The sequence below is a fragment of the Alnus glutinosa genome, chromosome 3, assembly GCF_958979055.1.
Source record: "Alnus glutinosa chromosome 3, dhAlnGlut1.1, whole genome shotgun sequence".
NCBI classification, from domain to species: Eukaryota; Viridiplantae; Streptophyta; class Magnoliopsida; order Fagales; family Betulaceae; genus Alnus; species Alnus glutinosa.
The window spans coordinates 33,613,429-33,635,008 of record NC_084888.1 but is presented as its reverse complement, the minus strand read 5'-3'; the positions used below and the strand labels follow the sequence as shown (position 1 = coordinate 33,635,008).

The 21,580-nt window shown below is 36.0% G+C and overlaps 1 protein-coding gene across 2 annotated transcripts; it reads right to left on the bottom strand.

The window, feature by feature from the left end:
• Window positions 1-397: 397 nt before the first annotated feature.
• Window positions 398-12,622, bottom strand: LOC133862870 (SAC3 family protein A). Of its 2 annotated transcripts, none has more exons than XM_062298775.1 (14): window positions 12,238-12,622; window positions 12,067-12,138; window positions 10,240-11,250; window positions 9,488-9,922; window positions 8,333-8,434; window positions 7,207-7,304; window positions 5,761-5,938; window positions 5,100-5,591; window positions 4,830-4,970; window positions 3,509-3,568; window positions 2,207-2,337; window positions 1,770-1,903; window positions 1,439-1,674; window positions 398-876 (listed from the first exon to the last, which is right to left on the bottom strand). In XM_062298775.1, exons 2-14 carry the CDS (start codon window positions 12,124-12,126, stop codon window positions 775-777), a joined length of 3,180 nt encoding a protein of 1,059 aa, XP_062154759.1. In that variant the 5' UTR covers window positions 12,127-12,138; window positions 12,238-12,622; the 3' UTR covers window positions 398-774. The 2 variants fall into 2 exon arrangements, with proteins under 2 accessions (XP_062154759.1, XP_062154758.1); XM_062298774.1 differs by having other exon boundaries at window positions 5,761-5,941; window positions 12,238-12,621.
• Window positions 12,623-21,580: the final 8,958 nt, after the last annotated feature.

Here is a 21,580-nt window from a genome sequence, read left to right as displayed (position 1 = left end):
GGTCAAAGTTTGGGTACTGCTTAACCTCTAGGGAAATTAATAATAAAAGACAGTTTACTGCTGACCTTTACTTAAACGTACTTTTTTTTTTTTTGTAAGTATTTATATCTTCACTAAAAATATATAATTAATTTAATTGACCTAATCAGTAGAGTTGAGCCACAAATTTCTCAAACAAGTAACGGAATAACTTGTTAAGTTTTGAGGGAACCTAATCTTAAATTTTAAGGGAACTAAACCTTTTAGATTTTAATGAAACTTTGATCGACCTTTTCAAACACAAGGTTTGGGTTAAAAGGGATTTACTTAAACATACTACAACATATATGATAGATAAGTTAAAAATAAAATAAAAAATAAAATAAAAAATTGTAAATTGGAGCTCATAGGAAATGAGTAATCACACAAAGAAGTTAATTTTCCTTATTTTCCTATCTGCTCAAATATAATATATTTACCACGTTCTGTCCTCAATAAAAAGAATAAATTGGCATTTAATACCAAAAATTGATATCTAATCAGCTGCTACATGCTAAATCAGCCCCATTGCCATTTCAGCATTTTTTTTGGACTCCTTTCCCTACATTTCAATTTCATACAGCTCTGATCTACCTTTTCTAGAGTTACAGGCAACCCCCACCAGGCTCAACCTTCTCCACAATGGCAGTCAGTAGAAAAATACCGCAACTCTTCGTAATACAACAGATTGTTGAGGGCGGCAGGATTTCCCACTACTTAATAATGCACAAATACAATTGGGTACAATCAGCTTCACTATAAGGATGTTCGTGTCAGAAAATCATTAACAGCAAGACTGGCATCTCCATGGGACACAGCATCTTCCGGCTCCGGCATGAAAAGACTTGAACAGGAAGCCTGATCAACACATAACATGCAAAGAAAGTGATTAAGATAATACAGAATTTCATCAACAATTACCACAACAGAAGTATAGAGGCAAATGAGCCAATCTCAACGCACAGATTCGAACAATTTAACTGTTTCATTGGCAAGTACATGAAACACGAACCCAACAAAATTTAAAACCCCGTGTGTTTTATTTAAAGTAAAAGCTTACTTATCTTTGCAAACACAAGGTTACATGAGAGTACAACCATTTACCACCTGTGGGTGGTACAAGGTTCTCACATATGTAGCTGTGAATGCCCTTTAGATCATTCACTCAATCACATATTGTCTCACCAAGAGCAAGAAGATATATAAGCGCGGCTCATTATGTTCCTACTACCTCAGTTAACACCCTTTCCGCCAAAAAATCCAAACCTCGGGCAGGAAAATAAATGCAAATGTCCTAGGTTGTCATAAAGGATTTTGTCTAAGAAGCAAATTAAGTTTTGAACTTAATCCTCAAGAAGTGATTTAGCACATATTAGGTCCTATATATCATTGTAAATTAAAATGGTGAGGTTGAACATACTTTTGTATCGAGTTGCATATCTCCATTGTTATCTTCAATAAAGCATGCACCATGTGCCTTCAACCAATCCACACACTCCCCTAATCCATCTGAGTCCTTCTCATCACTTCCTTCATTCCTAGGTGTGGCAGTGGCGAAACCCAGAACCTGAGTGATGTATGAAACAGGTATTGTTGGGCGATAAGAACGAGACATGCAACTCACAGCCTTGTACCGCATCTTTTCAACATAAAGATCTGCACAAAGATGAACAACCATTATTAACACATACCCCATATATGTCATTGAAATGCAAGAGACATTCTGAGATAATTCCATAAAATATACCCACCCATAAGGCAGGTATTCAAGTTAGGAGCCGTCTTGTACAGTCTAAAAAACATGACATAATTTCCAGAAGTGACAGCTGCACGAACTGCAAGAGCATGTTTTACGGCTTCATCCTTTTTTGCTTCAACAGACAATCTGTTAACCCAACAAGATGACATTTCAAATTAAAATTTACGGTAATTTCAAGGGGTTAATGAATATAAGAGGAAAATATTACATTTCTAATCATTTGAATTCATTCCATGATAATCATATCATACACGATCAATGAAAGCTAACACTGAATTCAAGCAAATTGGAAATCATAAAACCGACACCACTGAATTACAAGTTTATTATTAAAAGAAACAACAAAAGAACTTACGAAAGAAATTCAAGCAAATTGGTAAGCATACAAGATTAATGAAAGCCAAGTATTCATTCTGCAGACTAACTAACCTCGACATCGATGATAAGAGATCTCTGTAATTATTAGAGTGCAATATGACACAGAGTAAGTTGTAAGCAGAAAACTCCATATGGCATCCCTCAATTCCTTCAGCATAAAGGGTTTTCAATTGAGACTGGCACTGAAATGACATAAAAGAAAGTCAATCAGTAATTCCAATTCAAAATGGCATTATGGTATCTTGATATTTTTAAGCAAAGGGAAATTACATATATTATTTAGCAACAGGAAAACGATAATTATATTCCACAACAATTTTTTTACTAAAATTGAATGAAGCTGCCATTAAAACTCTTTCTTAATAAGAGTTTTAAACAACATAAGGCAAGAAACTGCTACCATGTAGCATTGCAATGGCACTAAACAGTAGTCTATAAGTTTTGGTGCCAACTCACTTAACCACGGTTGTTGAAAAGATATATTAAACCCTTCAACTCCAATCTTGATAAGAAAATAAAATAAAGTCAAAACTGTTCAGAGTAAAAAGCCAACGGCTCCAACATAAAGCCCCAACTCGTCAAAGTAAAATTGAGCCAGGTACCAGATATTAAAATGACAAAAGGCTCATAGATTTAGGTGCAGATTTACATTATTGAACACAACCCAAAAAACTTAAAACATACTGTAACTCGTGGCTCTTCACATTCTCATAGATATGAATTCTCTACCTGAAAGTTTGTAGGGAACCGCTTGTTTAAAAATAAACATGCCACTAAGGGTTTTTTTTTTTCCCCCTTCCCCCCTAGGAAGCAGCATGAGTCCGTTACTTTTGGAACTAGAGTTTTCTTGTCATTTAGAAATCTTTTCTTTCTGCATGATATTCATATTACAAATACATATCTTGACCAAATTAGTTGACTAAGATATCCTGCTATTTTTCCCAATCAGTTGATTAGTAATGGACATTGGAATGCAATATGTTGTTCAAAATATTCTCCAATCATCTAGTGAATGATAAAAACAGTATTAAAGTAAAAGCTAAAGTAGGCAGCACATAATATGTATAAGAAAACCAATGCTTGCAACAATATCGGAACTCATGACTGGCATACACAAATAACTATTTTAAGCACCATTCATGATTCAGAATCTGGTTGTGAAATAGGACATAAATATGGCTCCACTAATCAATCACTTAAGCAGATTATGGTTTTTAGATGAAAACGACTCAGAAACATACTCATGGAAAACAGTGAAACAAATTTAACCGAAGTATAGAAATGAGCATGCAAAACCGAAAAAACAATATAAACAACAAAATCGTATTCAACGACAATAAGAAGATCACCAACCTGATTATACTCAGGCAGGTCCCCAACCTCCAGAGCTAAACGGGCATGAGTTTCGTATACCTGGAACATGAGTATGAAGAATAAATAATACAACCAATTTCAAAATATTTTACACACAAACGGGCATGAGTTTTGTATACCTGGAACATGAGTATGAAGAATAAACAATACAACCAATTTCAAAATATTTTACACTATATGCACATGGGGTTGAACTAACGGGTAAGTTTGATCTAAAATTACACTACTCAATAACTTGATAATTTGGTTCCAATAATTAATCAAGCCCACCACTAGATTACATGTCTTTAATACGTTTATCGAGCATAACAAATTTCATATCAATCAGATATCATTTACTATCCAATCTGAAACTCACCCATTTTGGTAGTTTTTTAAACTAAAAAAAAAAAAATCATACTTTTGAATCTTTTTAGATGAGATACTTCTTATTCTCCGATCATCTTGATTTTTGACGAGCATGATAAATATTTGGTGGGCGTTGGATGGGGATTTTGCGTTGGATAGGGACTTTGGGGAGGAGGCTATGGCAATTCGAGATGCCATGGAAGAAGAATTTCAGCGGGATAAGATGATTGCGCGCCAGAAGTCCAAAGGAAAGAGAGAGCTCCTGAATCTGCATAGCTCCATCAATTATGGTGACAATTTGGTTCCTTTTAGGCGTAGGAAAGGCAAGGCTCACGTGAAGTAGATCTTGGCGGGTTGTGGGTTGTTTTTCCGTTGTTCTTTGGGTTTGCTCTGTAGTCCGGCCTCGGTCGGCTTGGATTTTGGGTCTCTTGTGATTTCAGTCGGCTTCAGTAGGCTTGGTCTTTGGGTGCCTCTGGATTTTGGTTGTAGTGGGTGTTTTTTTGGCGTTTCGGGTTTTGTGGGTATTGTTGGGGCTTTCTGCTGTTTTTGGGCGTGTTATTGGGTTTTGGGCTTGTAAGTGCTCGTCGTATACTGCCTGTGTACTGGGGCGCCTTACGCTTTCTATATAAAATTGTTCTTTACTTATCAAAAAAAAATATATATTTGGTGGGTATGATAGACATAAGGAGGTCATGGGTTCCAATGGTGAGTTTGGAAAAATATTGATTCAATGAAAAGCTATTGAGGGTGTAACATTGTCAGTTCTTCACTCAGAGTTGGGGGGAATGCAATGCCCTGCATAAGGCTAGATGATAAAATTCACCAAGGTTAAAAGGCAAAAAGATAAAACTAGTTCACCGACCATCCAGAAAGTGTACACATGAAAGATCACCACAAGATCAGGTGAGAGAGGGGGGCAGAGAGAGAAAGCAGCATAATGCATCATGCATACCTTTACTGTTAGCTGATCGCATATATGTTGTACAGTTAGATCTTGGCGAATAGACTTCAACTGATCACATTTATATAGGTAATTCTTTTGAGAATTCTGAACCATATCCAGAGCTTTTTCTAACACTTCTTCTGGTCTTACCTGTGAAGTAGTAACATGTTGAGAAAATTAGTTATATTGCTCACAAAATGTCATCAGTTCATCATTCAATTTTGGTTTAAACCCCGAATGTCAAAAAAATCAATGACAGAAAACAAGATTGATATTTACACTGGCAGGATCAGGTGCAGATGTAAGACGCAAATAACGTTTCTCAATCTCCTGGCACGTGCCCTTGACAGTAAGGGAATCCCAGTCGATGTCCTCAACAGCCCTGGTCCCACCATCTTCAAAGTTTTTGCTAAGCACCAAGGCACTAGCCCTTCTACCGTACAGGTTTCCAGGTCCAGCCTTTTTTGGTTTGAAGTGATTATTTTCTTGGCGCCCTTGCCCTTTTTCAAAACGCTTAGAGCGACTTTCACGCCTCTTTCTCTCCTCTGGTGTATTTGCAAGTGCTATTGCACTAGAATAATATGCTGTTAAAGTTTGTTCCTTATCACTATCACTAGATGCATCACCATTATCAGCAGCATTCAAACTATCACCAAAACGCTGCTTCTTAACCTGCCTCTGGATGTTCTTACTTGCATTTTTCTGGGCCAGTGGAGAGAATTTCATACCCGTAAAATTATTCTCCTTGCTCTCATTATTCCCCATAAAAGGCTGCATACATTTTTTTTAGCAATATAACAATCTGAGATACCAAACTTGTACAAAGCTAGTGTAAAGTGAAAACAAAAAAAAATAATAATGAATTAATCAATTGCCATTGTATGCTACAAGAAAGACGCCCCACTGAGGGTACCCAGAAAAACAAGTTTCACAAGAGTACCTTTCTATCCCTCTCATTGGGGTTTATCCAGCCACCATATTTCACTGTATTATTCACAACAGATGTTGACTTGTCAACTGATTTCTCCTCCGGTAAAGGCTCCCACCTACTTTTAGATCTTCTACTTGGACTTCTTTTGTACTTTGGCAATGACAAACCTGGGGTTGAACTCTGAAAACTGCTGCAGAACAGAAAGCACCCGAGAATTAACAGACAACACGCTAGATATTATCAATAATAAATCCAAATACAACTAGACCTATAAACAAACTATCTGAACCAAACAACCATTCACCCAGTTTTTCTCTTTTGGACCAAAATGACCTTATCCCTATTAATCAAAAACATAACAGTCTTCCATTACCTGATGAACCTTGTATTTATAAGAGATTCCCCCCTCAAACTTCGGATTTTGGCCTAAGGGCTATATAGTCTTTCAATAAAAGGGCATTTGAGCCCTCCAATTGCAGAAAATATTATTTAAATGCTGAGAAAAATTAATTCATGTTCTTTACAAAAAGACTTTCATTTTGGTTCAAATATGCAAAATTTAATTCAGTTGACTAATTAACCCAATGACTTTTTTTACAAAGAAAAAAATTGTTTTTATTTTTTTAAAAAATAAAATAAAAAATGCTGCCCAAGATACAATATGAATTCGTATATTTAGCAGGATTGGATACATTAACAAACTAAGAATTTTCCTTCCAACCCAATTTCTAACATCCATCATCTTATCAAATTGACCAGGCAAGCATAATATCTAAACCATTTATGAGCCTAGATAAAATGTACAGCATCTGATAGTTGTTTTCTACATTTGGAACAGTTGTTTTTACTGCCTCACTTTGCTAATCTCTAGGCATTTGTTCAAAGACTAGCCAAATACCCTGCCCAAGATTTAAAAGGTTTCCATACATAATCTCCCTTAACCAAATCAAAAATCATAGGCAACTCATTCAAATTCTGATTCATGCATAAAATTTACATATAAGTAAATAAATACAAGCGCAATCAATAAAACCTTAACAACAATACACCAATTACTAGATCTCAATCTAAAGGCCTAATTGTGCCCACACCCTTGGCATAATATACACAATTTTTTTTTAGATAAAATGATAAGAAATTTTCTTGTAGGAGAAATTTGATATCGTAAGTTAAAGAATCACCAGTTAAGGAAACGAAATAAGAGGGAAGCTCCTATTGATGCTTCCTTGAAGTAGAAATTGAAATTGTGAGAGAAAGAGAGTACTCAAACATAGAAAAATATACACATTTGCGAGTGTACTCTCAATTTTAAATTTTTCTTTATAAGACTCAATCCTCAAAATTAAGATCAAGGCAAAGCTAAATATAAAAAATGAAATACAAGCTGCCAAACAAAACTTTGTGAGCGTGCGCGCGCGTGAGAGAGAGAGAGAGAGAGAGAGAGAGAGAGAGTACTCTTTGTTGACTGCATCCACATTTGGTAATGGGAAAAGTGGCTCAATATCCCAGTCTCGTGTGTAAAGTGTACCATCCGCAGTTGCCTTGGTGAGCATCTGAAAACAGTGGTAAAAATTATTCATAGGTACAAGAATGTATGTATGTATGTCAGGAGAGCAGAATCATGTCAATGAAGTCCAATAAGAAATAAGGAGACGTTAAATAATTCAATTGTTACAACAGACAATTTCTGCAGATTCAATCTCAATAACTTAGAAGCAAAATCCGTCCTCTATCCATAGATTTGACAACATGACTCTTCTCAACTTCATTGTAGAGTGACTAGGTCAAACGAATAAATTTTTTTTTCTAAGCAAAATCAATTACATTAAAAAGCGCAGAGGAACGCAACCCAAGTACACATGATATTTACAAGAGAAGTATCGACTGCTGATTGGAAGATGATGCTTTATTTTTATTTTTTTTTGGAAAGACGATAAATATTTTCATGGGCACTTCACTTCATATAGAAATCTAATGCAGTAACAAGGTAAAAAAAGTGGGTAGCATGAACCGCACTTGCAGATTTTACTAACCCCTCCAATTTCCTTCATCTTTGCATCAACTTTTAAGGAGAGACATATAATGCTTACCACATTCAAATAAATGTAACTAGTTTCCGAACTTACCCCCCAAACTTTTCATAAAGACATAACTTAGTACTTTCCCACTTTAAAATAAATAAAGATAAATAGAAAATTCATAAAACTATATGCATTGACTTTTGGAAGCAGACATTATCATGAAATCCCAAAAAGGAAAAACTAAATGGGACGGAGGGAGTACATTAATATATTGTTTTTGGACAATTCATTGTCCAAAACTCTATAAGTTCTGTATCCTTTCATATTGTTTAATGCTTTTTCTTGGGTTTCTAACACATTTTTGCTCATCACAACATCTCAGACAACTCTATACTTTATACTACAAGCTGCCATGAACAATAAAGACACTAAAATCATGCCAAAGGCCAAAGTAAGGAAAATAAAGAGAGAAGAGAGGGGGGGGAGGGGGGGGGGGGGGGGGGGGCATAACACATGCAACTTCACAATTGAATGCACCTGCCAACTCCTATGTCGCTTACCTCCTTCAGGACAGCCTGGCAGGCTGCCATTTCTGTATCATCTTTACAGCGAGCCAAAGCCCTTTCAACATAACCGCGCAGCGACCTGGGGAACATACCAGGCTGCATGCAACAAAACAGTCATTAGCTATATCATAACACATTAAGTCACGAACCAAACCATTCCAGTCAATTTGTGTTATTAAACAACATTAGATAGTTTAAATAGTTAGAATAAACCATATCATCCAAGCATCTGATAGCAACATCTGTCACTTAAATCATCAAAAGTTCAGAAACTAAATTCCAAATTTACAGAATTGATTACACAAGTGCCCCTAAAGGAAGAATGATATGTAGAGCTTCGAAACATGAATGAGTTAAAAAGACTCCATGAGCAACTAAACCAACATTGTCCAGTCCTTAGCCATCATGATGGATATAGAAACCTATAGATTGCAGTTCAACCAAATAATAGGACTAACTCGCATGAATTTAAGAAGCAAAAGAAATATATATGTAACGCTCCTCAATTTATTTAAACAAATTCAATACTTTGTAATGATGTCCTTGTCATCAAATAAAAGCAAGGAAGACAACAACTAAACCAAATGATGAGTGAACAGTTCAACAACAAAATCACAGTTTTGTATTTATCATTGCCCATCATACAATGCCTTCCAAGGATATGGTTGGACATGCTGCATCCACTTAAATAATCCTCAACCGCTCCTACAAACCCAATCAACCATCAACCCAAGAAGTTGCACATCTTTGGGTTATAGTTTGCCAAACATCGCATTGCAAAACTCGATCAAAGGAAGATATACACGCTTCCAGCATTAGAAAAGAAGGATTATATGTCAATGTAATACCTTATTTAACAACAATAAGACAAGATTCCAGTTTCCAAAACATGGCATTGCAAGACTTGCACTTCAAAGCAAAATAAATGAGTTCCAGCATTTGAAAGAAGGATATTTATGTTTCGCAATTCCTTATTTTAGTATGTATATCTTTCTGCATCTGCCAAATCTTACATTCTTTTATAATTAATAGATAATCCATTACTATGGACGGATGGGAACAGTATCTCTACAGTTTACCTTACAAAAACAAGTTCCCTGGATGACATAATTTGAAAAGGCAACTGAATGAGCAAAGCAGGAGTCTCACCTTGAGTATAGAATCAGCAGCACTATTAGATAATACTTTCTCATCTGGCATTGGTGAAACACTGATATAAGCAGGTTTTGCTGCTGCACCGGTTGTAGAGCTATCCTTATCCGTTTTTGGAAAACCGAAGGTCAAATTTGAAGCAATTCTAGGGTTTGTTGGAATCTGCAATTTGCTTACCCTTCGTGTATCCAAAGATGGAACAGTTTGCACAGGTGATTGATAACTCTGGGGCACCTGATGAGTAGCAGGATATTGTACATTAGGTCCTTGAGAATACGCAGTTTGCTGTTGATCCTGAAAGCTATCATAGGAAGTTTTTGGATCCAAAGACTTTTGAGATTGGGGTTGCATAGGACTAGTGTGGTGAATTTGAGAACTTGGAGCCCCATGTTGCCAGTAACCATCATTGGCACCACTAATTCCTGCAGCAGGCTGACAAAAAGAAAAGACCAGAGAAAGGCAATGACAACTTAACTACCAAGCAGTATTGCAAAATAATTAATTAATCCAAGGAAAGACTCAATGTGATCTGTCATGAAAACAATACAGAAAAAGATTTGAGTGATGCAATTGCATCACCAATTACAAGTTTGTACAAATACTCAATAGAAGATTATTATGCGCATATGCATATATATGCACGTAAAGGTGTGTGTGCGCACGTGCATGCGCGCATTAGAATATCAATCACAATCAAGTAAATAGGGCAAATAATATCTTTTAAATTCTATATTGAAGAAAATTAAAACCTGCACTGAAGCCAATTCAGATGAACTGGACTCTGGCCTCCAAGATGGGGTATAAGAAGTTGGTGTCTGGGTATTTGAAGCTGGATATCCACCACTCACACCAGGGATTGGACACCCAACATTAGACGTATTAGCGACTGATATATTCTCCGTGCCAGGAGCACAGCTGACTTCTGTTTGACTGTAATAATCTGCCCATTGCTTGTACTGCTGTTGATAATGCAGGGAAGGTGCAGTAGTAGTACCAGAACTATAAGCACCAGTAGTGTCTGGAGTGTAGTTTGAATACTGATGGGTAGTATAATTTGTATAATTGGCATCATTCCACAAGGTATTCTGATTACTGTAACCGCTACTCGGATAACCTCCAGCTGTCTGATAATCACCAGGATTGTAGTAAGTGCTTGAATAACTTGCAGGCCCAGCATAAGACCCTGTATTCTGAAATGAGGAAAGAGGCTGATAAGGAGCACCTGTGTTTTGATATGCTCCTACAGTTTGTGAGTAGGAATGGTTAGACTGCTGCGGCTGATAGCTGGAGTGGTTAGACTGCTGCTGCTGATAGCTGGAGTGGTTAGACTGCTGCTGCTGATAGCTGGAGTGGTTAGACTGCTGCTGCTGCTGCTGGTAGCTCGAATGGTTGGACTGCTGCTGTTGCTGCTGCTGCTGGTAGCTATTATAGTAACCCGGGTATCCTGTGCTTCCATAACCATATGGATCAGTAGAATTAGGGTATGATGCATAGCCATTGTAATCTTGTGATACATTTGCTGTTCCCAAACTCGATGAACTAGAAGGGAGGGATGCTGCATTCAGACCATCTTGAACATTTCTTGTGGGTGGCTGTGTGTGGTAATCATATTGGTACGTGGAGGTGGAACTAGGAAGAGTCCCATTCTGGGTGGAGTTATGATCCACCCTGTGAGTGGTCCATGATATGGCATCAGATCCAGCTGTTGGGAGAAAATATGAAGATGTCTGTCCTTGGCTTGCATCAACTACGTGATGGTTCTGAAAAAGAAATGAATGCAAAGTATGTTAATAACTGTTACCATTCACACCAACCAAGAAACCACATGAATTTAAGAAATGCACTCAATAAGGAACTTACAAGAGTTGCAAGATGTATTTATGTGATGTAAAAAGAAGAAAAGAAAGGTGCAGGAAACAAAAAAAGAACCCAGCAATACAATGCCAGTCGATGTAAACTGCAAAATGTTCCCCAAATAGGCCATCCAGATTCCAGACCAGTCCATCAGACAGTTCCTTGTCCATGATGACTACGAGTTGCATGTAGCCCCATGCATAGGCCATATAAGTTTGAACCGTTTACTCACAATTGACATGTAATTTGTAAGCGCAGCAGAAATTTCAGAACATATTTATTTCAATTTTTCATTTCTGAGGATGTGATTTTGTTACAATAGGAAGCAATGACTTCCCCCGGAACAATTTATTAACATTTTTTTGATAAGTAGAACAAGTTATTAATATTGAACAATAGAAGCAATTTTTTTTTCATGAATAATAGAAGCAATTATTCTAATTTAAGATAATCAATTAAAAGTAAATCTCATTATTGGAATATCTTTATATCAATTTTGCATTAACTGTTAAAGGGGAGCAATGACTTCCTCCAGAACATTCTATTGATATTGAACAATAGAAGCACTCATTCTCATTTAAGATAATCAACCCACTAACCAAAGAATTCACAAAAACACAAACAAACCCAATAAACCCACTAAAAATATCTCCAAACAAAGCATTCATTTAAACTCACACTATCAAACAGCAAATAGAACAGCAGTAGTCTCTAGAAATTACCTCGAGCGAACTGGAGTCCACGGGAGGTATGGTCTCAGTACTAACTCCTTGATTCATCATCTTATCCACATCCTAATTAAGCACAACAAGAATCCAATAGTCAAAAAAAACCCTAAGACAGTAATTACAAAACCCTAATTTGCTCGAAATCTATCGGAAAACGATCCAAACCTCCAGAAATCTTGAATTAACACCGTGAAGTCGATCTCGAAACTGATTCGGGGAATCCGAAGCCAAATTGGAGATATTCAGAAGCAAATTTCAGATCAAAAGGAACAAACAAACAAATACATAACCAAAAAAATAGCAACCAATATGGAAGAAGCTTATTTGAAGTTAATGAACAATGAAATTCAAGAAGAAAAGTATTAGAGATAACGAGTAGGAACGCCGAGATAGGAATTCGAAGATTTCAGATAGAGACTCAGAGAGAGAGAGAGAGAGAGAGAGAAAGGAGGGGGATGGGGTTGAAGCGGGGGTCTACTTGGGTCGTGTTTGGGGAGGACTTGGAAACGCTGTTTGGCGGTAGAGGAAGAGTATAATTATCAACAACAAACTTAATTAAACCCTTTTTTTTCGTTCTTACTATAAAGAGAAGTATAAGTATAACAATTCACAACAGATAACTTTTATTATGAATTAAGGTTTTTTTTCTTTTTTTTGTCTTTTCTTTTTTTCTCAGAAAATACTTTAAATGTTCGTCATATTTATCCTTTTGCCAAGCCCTTCTCTAAGATAGAAGTGGTCGGTTTTGTTATCAAATCGTTGCCTTTCGGACATTTGCCCTTAAAATTTTTAGGCATAAGACAATGTCATGTCCAATAAGATAACTCCACGTGTACATCTATGTAACTTCAACTTGACATGTGCTTAAAAAAAAAGGAAATAAACCTTTTTTATTTTTTGTCACGTGCCAAAACTAAGATGCTTATCATGCTTTAGTCGTTTAATAAGTATATATTACCATGATTATAAATTAATTATTATTTTTTTGGCAATTTATATTATAAGAGTTTAGGAGAGATTTCTTTTTGTTTTCTTTTTTATAATGAGTGCAATTTTTATTTTTATTTTATAGGTGTACATATTATATAGCCAAGTAATGCTAGAATATTGGTCGATAATTATTACAACTTGTTGACACATATTAACATGAAATTTAAGAATGTTAATTTTTTTTTTTTTTTTTTTTTTATGGTGTGCCTTCAATCATATACTAAACACATGTTATTAAGTTGAAAAAAAAAAAGTATAAACCAGCCAAAGTTGTGATTTAGAGCATTCACAATGAATTTTTTAAATTTATATATAAAATAATTAATCAAAAATACTTTTTATATTTTAACTAATGACTTTTTAAATGCACTTCACATCAATTTATACGTTATTTCTCCACATTATTTAAATATTATTTATTTATAGTCTATACAAGTTAAATTCACTCCACTTAAACCCACTCAAGAAAAAGAGAGAGAAATGATAAAGAAATAATGAGTGGAAGGGAAAAAAATTCATTATATATATATATTATAAATTTATCTATGGTGCTTCCTCAAATTTAGAGAATTTATGTAGACGAAATGCAAAATACATTTATTTTGAGAAGCACTTTGGTTGGCCATTTATATTGAAAGCCAAAAATGCATAAGTCATTGTAAATTATCTTCTTTTTTAATTAATATCTTAACATTCTTTCTTTCACAATTTATCTTAATAACTATGGCCAAATACGTTAAATGCTTAATTGAAATTGAAATTGAAGGTAAATTATGAAATTAGGGTTTGAAAATTTTTTCACTTTTAATATTATGTTAAATTATCATTTATTCTAAAAATATAATCTCATATGCAACAATGGTGCCATTGAGTTTTTGCATAAGTAAAATGCTCTCTTTTCTTTTTTTGGGGTCTGAAATATAAATAAATTTCTGAAAAGGAAAAAGAAGAAAAAAAAAAAAAGAAAAAAAAAAAAGAGGAGGAAGAAGAATAAATGTACAACAGACCGACTCTGCAGTCAAAGTCCATAAAAGTGTCAAGGACCCTCACCTTAATTTATTAAAAAAAAAAAAAAAAATCAAAAAGTAGTGAAGAGACTACCTCACCATATAAACAAAATGGTAAAAAATTGTATCTTTAAATGGTGATGATTCATTACTCTTTTGCATCTCATCTACCATGCTTACCCAAGTGTAGGAAAGCATTGCAGCTCAATGGATAAGTTTTTAGTTACTTAATCTCCCTCCCTAAATTTCTTTATTCATTTATGTATCCCTTCTCTCCCCTTCTCTCTGTCCCATCCACAATAGAAAATTATCATAAAATATTAGTTTAGTAGAATAAATAAAGAATTTAGATAAGCAGATATATAATATTTTTAAAAAAGTGGCTAACTAAGATAAAATAAAAAGCTTCTAATTAATCATTTTAGATATATTAAAAAAAAAATTAGATAAACTATTAAGGGTGCTCTGCCATGTCAACCCAACAAACACGGTGTTAAAATATATTATATTTTTTGTATATTTTATATTTGATTGATATTGAAATATTTTTTATTTATGGGTTAATTATAACTAAATATTGGGATGGTAATATATGTATTTATTCTAAGTCATATAGATAAGGTCATAAGGATTTTTGTACTGTAGACAAATAAGTTAATAAGCTAGCACAATGACTAAGGGTCCGTTTGAGTTTGCGATTTCAAAAAGTGCGATTTAAAATAACGATTTTAAAATGTGCGATTTGAAAATAGTGATATTTAAAAACGCAGTTAAGCGTTTGGCAAAATCGCAGTTTAGCCTTTAAAATCGCGAATTTACCTTTAAACTTCTGCGTTTTCAAAAAAGCACCATCTTATCTACGATTTGAAAAAGCAGATTTTTCTGCGTTTTCAAATTACAATTTTTAAAAACGCAGTTCCCAAACAATCTATGTTCTGCGATTTGGTTTAAAATCGCACTTATTGTCTATGAAATCACAATCCCAAACGCATCTTAATTCGTAGTAGTAAGTATGTGTCTAACACTAAACCATCCGTAAATTTTTAATGTTTTTTTTTTTTCTTTTTTACTTTCACTTTTATTCTCATATTTTAAATTTCTACACAAATCTCAAAACACGGACAAAAGTTTACTATAGATTATAGGTATAAGGCAGTAAATTACTTTTATACCCTACCCAGAATATAAAATGGATTAAAATTAAATTGTAAAATATTTTCAATTTCAGAAAGACCAACATTTTTTCCTGTGGGTGTTTTTAGTAATCTGTGTATCGTTTCAATTAGAAACCTTTGAAAATGGTAGGAGTCCTTCACCATTAACAACTAGTAGCGATCTGTAATTGTCACTGCGGAACGCCGCAAGACACGTTCATCATGTTAGTAAGAAGAAATGATCGGGTCCCGGTCAAGTGAAATAGGGATTATTAATTTCATAGTTTGGATTACATTTTCCTAAATTTAATAACTTATATGTTATTATGTCGTTTAAATTTTTAAATGACGTAATACTATGCATATTATTAAATATAATAAAACAAACAAAAAATTAACGATGAAATGATTTTTTTTTTTTTACTTGAAATAGAGTGAATCTTATGCCCCGAATTATTTAATTACTTTTGAAAAACTATCCCGTCCAAGACAAAGATTTTAGGGGTAATTGCATTTTCCCCCATCAACTACCAGCCATTATCAACATGCCCCCATGAACTGACACCTCGACCAAAAGAGAGCATCCAACTACCAACTTTACATACATTGCCCCCATCCGTCAAGGAATGCCGTTAATTTGGACGAAATATTCCATTTTTTGGCATTAATTTTGGTTTAAAGACCAAAATGCCCTCCAACAGTAATTAATAAAAAAATATTAAAATTAATGTGTTTAAAAAAGTTGAGGGCATTTATGTCATTTTTGAATTTGAGTTAGGGTATTTCAGTCTTTTTACAAATTAAACTAACGGAATGGGGCAAAGTATGTAAAGCTGGTAGTTAGATACTCTCTTTTGGTCGAAGTGTCAATTCATGGGGCCATGTTGACAATGGCTGGTAGTTGATGAGGGAAAAAAGATAATTATCCCAAGATTTTAAGTTTGTGTGACTCGATAAGGCAAAGAGACATGCATGGACAAGATTATGGGAGGCTCCTCTCTTACTTAAAATAAAAGAATTATTACACATCTTTATTTCTTATTTATCTCTTTTGTAGAAAGAGGAGGCACGGGCTTTAACGGAAGAAGGAAGAAAAAATCAGGAAAAAAGAAGAAGAGAGAGAGAGAGAGAGAAAACAAGAGGGGATCGCCGGCGCTCAGGATGGCTGGAGAAGAGAATGCTGGACTCGTTAGACGGCCGGCAAGAGGGGAGAAAGTGACGGGAAAGCTTGGGATGGCCAAATCTACTGGAGAGGGTGACAGAGAGAGGCGGGTCAGTCCGTGTGGGCGAGTTTCCGGCGTGCAAGAGTTTCCGGCGGTGACACTCGGGTCGAGTTCGACTGGGCTGTGACGGGGACACTCGGATTCCGACCTCTCCTCCCACGATTGGTTGCGTGGCAATTCAGCCCGTGTGGGCGGGTTTCTAACGTGCAGGTGTTTATGCCCAGTGACGCTCGGGTCGGGCTCGACTGGGCTGCAACCGGAACGCTTGGGTTCCGGCCGAACGCGTGGTTTCCAGCCTCTCCTCCCACGGCCGGTTGCGTGGTTTCCGATCCCCTGTTTTCATTTTTTTTCCCGCTTTTTTTTCTTTTTTCGTTTGTCATGCCTCCTTTACTACCAAAAAAAAAAAAGTGATGCAGGTGTTGCAACGTCATTGTATAAAAAGTGGGTGCAAGTGTAGTGGCCCTCTTCACAAATTTAATTATGGATTTGTCCATCTCTTGTATAGAGATAAATAAGAGATCAGCAAAAGATAAAAACTGAACATTTCTCTTAAAACATATAATTTCGTCTCAACTTTATTTACATGCATAACATGTACCAAAAAGTGTTGTTACCATGCACAATAATGATGAATAATATGGAATTGAAAAAGAGAGAAAGTACAAGAAAAACAAGACACAGATTTACGTGGTTCGGCAATGTGCTTACGTCTACAGGAGTTCGGCTCCATTCAATAATGATTTAGGGTTACAACATAACATATTTATAATAAAATCCTATTTCTTTTTTAAAATAAAAGAATTATTACACATCTTTATTTCTTATTTATCTCTTTTGTAAATTTACTATTGAATTTGTGGAGTTTCATACATGAAAAATGCTAGACTCACACCCACTTTTCATACATGAAAAATGCTAGACTCACACTCACTTTTTACACCTTGACTTGGTAATACCTACATCACATATTATTTTTATTTTTTGTAGAAAGAGGAGGCATGGGCTTTAACGGAAGAAGGAAGAAAAAACCGGGTGAAAAAAAGAAGAAGAAGAAGAAGAAGAAGAGAGAGAAAACAAGAGGGGATCACTGGCGCTCGAGATCGCTGGAGAAGAGAATGCCAGACTCGTTAGACGGCCGGCAAGAGGGGAGAAAGTGACGGGAAAGCTCGGGACGGCCATATCTACTGGAGAGGGTGACAGAGAGAGGCGAGTCAGCCCGTGTGGGCAGGGTTTCGGCAGTAACACTCCGGTCGGGTTTGACTGGACTGCGACAAGAACGCTCGGGTTCTGGCCGGATGCGTGGTTTCCAGCCTCTCCTCCCACGGCTGGTTGCGTGGTTCCCGATCCCCTGTTTTCATTTTTTTTTTTCTACTTTTTTCTTCGCCCATTGTGCCCCCTTTTCTACCAAAAAAAAAAAATGTGATGTAGGTGTTGCCACATCAGGGTGTAAAAAATGGGTGTAAGTGTAGCAGCCCTCTTCACAGATTTACTTATGGATTTGTCCATCTCTTGTATAGAGATAAATAAGATACCAGCAAAAGATGAAAACTAAACATTTCTCTTAAAACGTATAATTTCGTCTCAACTTTATTTACATGTATGACATGTACCAAAAAATGTTGTTACCATGTGCAATAATGATGAATAATATGAAATTGAAAAAGAGAGAGAGAGTAAGAGAAAAACAAGACACATATTTACATGGTTCGACAATGTACCTACGTCCACAGGGGTTCGGCTCTATTCAATAATAATTTAGAGTTATAACATAACATATTTATAATAAAACCCTATTGTACGAACATATATGAAAAAAGGTGATTTAAGAACTAATATTATGTATTACTTTCTCGGTCCAAGAAAATGAGTCACCTATTCCAACAAAAATGAGATCTAAGAACTAATATCACGTCATATATCAGTCAACAATCTTTACCCAAAATCGTTGACACTAACCACCCTCATGCCTCTACCAAACGTCGCCGTCCTCGATCCTAATTCCTCATACTCTTGCAAACCTTTGACCAGCTTCTCCTCTTCTTCAAACTCTTCAAAGACACTTTTAAGGACCTTATGAACCCGTTTAATCATTTTCATGGTCCAATCTAAAGCTTCTCTTGGTTTGCTAACATTAGTTAACTCAATTGTGTCACCAATATACATGTTGTTATTGTAAGGAAAGCTTCACGTACCTGCTTTTGTTTAAAGTAACTTTAATTATTTATGTATTTACTTTTTAAAAGGTTCATCACACCCAATTCTTACATCTGGTTGATAAGATTGTAATATTTTTCGTTTTCTATTAAATGCAAAGAAATAAGGCCTTGGTTGTCTTCAATATGATGTAATGTTTTTATGCCATCCGCTAAATATGGTAAATCATTCGGCGAATCAAGATTTTTTCTTGTTGCCATATCTTCAAGCAAATCTCCAGCTTTCCTAATCCGATATGCACAAAGAGTATAATTAATTGAAATTGCCATTACAAACAGTCTTTCACCATCCATTACCATAAATTTGTTTATAGTTAGATTCCTTAATTTTCTTTGCTTTGTCAGCAAATCAAGCTGTGTCCAACAATTTGTTTATTCGGCGTTCCCAAAATCTAAAGAATATACCATTCTTTCTTTAGAAAATTCTTCTTCTGCTGTCCTTTGTGAATAAAAAAAAAAATTGCTCCTTGTACAAGTTTAACTACAGTGTCTTCTTGCTACAAGGACTTCCTGCACGCCCAAACATTCACTTCATCGAAAGTACAAAGCAACTGAAAATCTTAAAGATGAAAAATTATTGGTAATACCTGAACTTGAAAGAACCTCTCTTGGAATCCTCCTCACAAACACTCAATAAAACACTACGCCAAATCGCAGCACACTTGACAAGAAAAGAAATATGTGCGTGTAAAGATGAGACCACCCTCAGAGTGCCGACAACCGAAACCGAAAGATATTGAGATTTCAAACGAAGAAATCTATTGAGGGAGATTCCAAAGAAAATCCAGTGACGCAATAGACAATCTGCGAGTTACTTGGCATTCTTATACCACCTTGATATCTTTGTTCCGAACACAATTTGACCCGCGAAAGTAAATCCGGTTGGCCTCTAATTTATCGTCCACATCCAAAGCCGGAACGTAATCGACAGTCAAATGTTAGATAAACAAGACGACGAGAAGACATTAGCGTTGTTGGTGCTAGGTTGGATTAGGTCTGGGCCGTCTGACTTTGACGAAGATGTCCTTTTGGTATCTCATACGAATGCAAACAGTAGAATAATATTTTAGCGCCAAATTGGATCTGAAACACGCTAAAAATCAACTTCAAGGGTCCCCTAATCAGGCCCAGACTGCCAAGTCCTTTTTCGACCAAAGTGCATTTTTTATCTGGGCACACATGGCAAATTACCCTCCATTTGCACTGGTGCTTGATTAAATTTTACATTAATTTTGCAGGTCATTATATGTCAACGCCAACAATGTCTCAAGTCAACAAGTCGCCAACTGGTATCCACTCGTTATATGAATTTCTGCAGAAATTCCACTCCTCAAAAGTCAACTACTCGGATCTCGTATTCAGGTTCAGACCTAAAAGTCTAAAACAGCTAGACATTGGGGTCGTGATTTGCCAAAATAGAGATGAATGGTCAGAATTCCTCCAAGACTTGCTACCAGCACGTCCATTTATGATTTGTCCAGAATCTTTAGCATAGAAATCTCCAACCACATACGGACCTGGGAAAGGTCAATTCCAAGAGTAGCCCCAGCAGCCAATATTATCAGTTCATCATCTATGAATGACAAGGGTAGGAAAGAAAACACGAGGCAATGCCAGCATACCCATTGACCAGTGTTTTCAACAACCAGTCGTGTTCACACCCTCCACTCACGTCCACCCCGAGAGAGCAGACATTTTACTACCTAAACACAAACGGGTCCGTTTGCTTCCTCGCAGTTTCCCAAGAACATTCACATTTACCTTTCCCCAGGCAACCATCATCAAATTATGTTCCCAAATATTCAAAGCAAATCCCTTGATCATGTGCAAAAACTCTATTCTCTAACTGTACCCAGTTTTCCTAACAACTTTTAGGAAATAGTTTTTATAGTTTCTTATTACTGCTATTATTGCTAGAGTTATTATTACTACTACTACTGCTACTACTACAAGAAGAGCAAAGGAAGAAGATGACAACTATAGAAGCCTGAAGGTTATTCAACCTGGTTGCTGAACCAAAAAGAGCAGAAAGACCATGATAAGCTGATCTGAGTTCTTAATTAGTGAAGTTGGGGACCATTTCTACACCATCCCCACCTATTAAACTTAATCAAGGTGATCTCTTCAGCCAATGCACACAATCAGATAAATCTCAGTCCAATAACCTTGCAAGGAAAGCCAACAAAACAATTCCAATTTTGGGGTCCATTGTTATATGCCTACTTCTTAGTGAATTTTTCCCAACTTGCACCTGCCACACTTTCTTTGACTACTCCTGAGAAATAGTGGAAACATTTAGCTATGGCGGAAAGTGGAGAGTGGGGAGTGAAAACACCAACGCCGCAGAGACAACCACATGAGAATCAGAACACCAATGCCGCAGCACTTCTCATTGGATGACTAACATCCAAATAAGTTCACAGTCCAACAATTGCAAAGTGCAACCACTACTAGAGCCCACCGACCAAAATACTACGTACTCACCCGTCTTCCCAGAGATACACACTCACATGGAGCAGAGACATCCAAGAAAAGTAGCCAAAAAGATTCTTGACTCTATTTCTCAAGAGTAATAAACATTAAAAAGCAACTCACCTCGAATCCATGGAAGACATTTAGATAAACATGGGAGCTGGTAAAAGTGTGTGGTAGCTCCAACCTAGCCAATAAGAACTCATTCTTTTTTTATGACAGCCATCCACTCAAGAATTAGCAGAAGATATCAGGAAACTCTCCATGACAGAATCAGTAATCCATTGCCTTCCCTAGAATGATAAACCCGCAATAGGCAAAATCAGTATTGCAGTTAATGCGCAAGAAAATACAGGACACACTAAATTCTGCACCAATTATCTCCAGCCTTATCTGCTTGGGATTATACCCTAGCTGCATAAAAGTCTGCAAACATCCTTTTTTCTTAA

Excerpts from the sequence above, each read along its gene's own strand:
- LOC133862870 (XM_062298774.1), bottom strand. The coding sequence starts at position 12,126 with ATGATGAATCAAGGAGTTAGTACTGAGACCATACCTCCCGTGGACTCC. Across the intron at positions 11,251-12,066 it reads TGGACTCCAGTTCGCTCGAG|AACCATCACGTAGTTGATGC; the intron begins GTAATTTCTAGA and ends TTTCTTTTTCAG. Across the intron at positions 1,675-1,769 it reads CTTGAATACCTGCCTTATGG|ATCTTTATGTTGAAAAGATG; the intron begins GTGGGTATATTT and ends ATCTTTGTGCAG.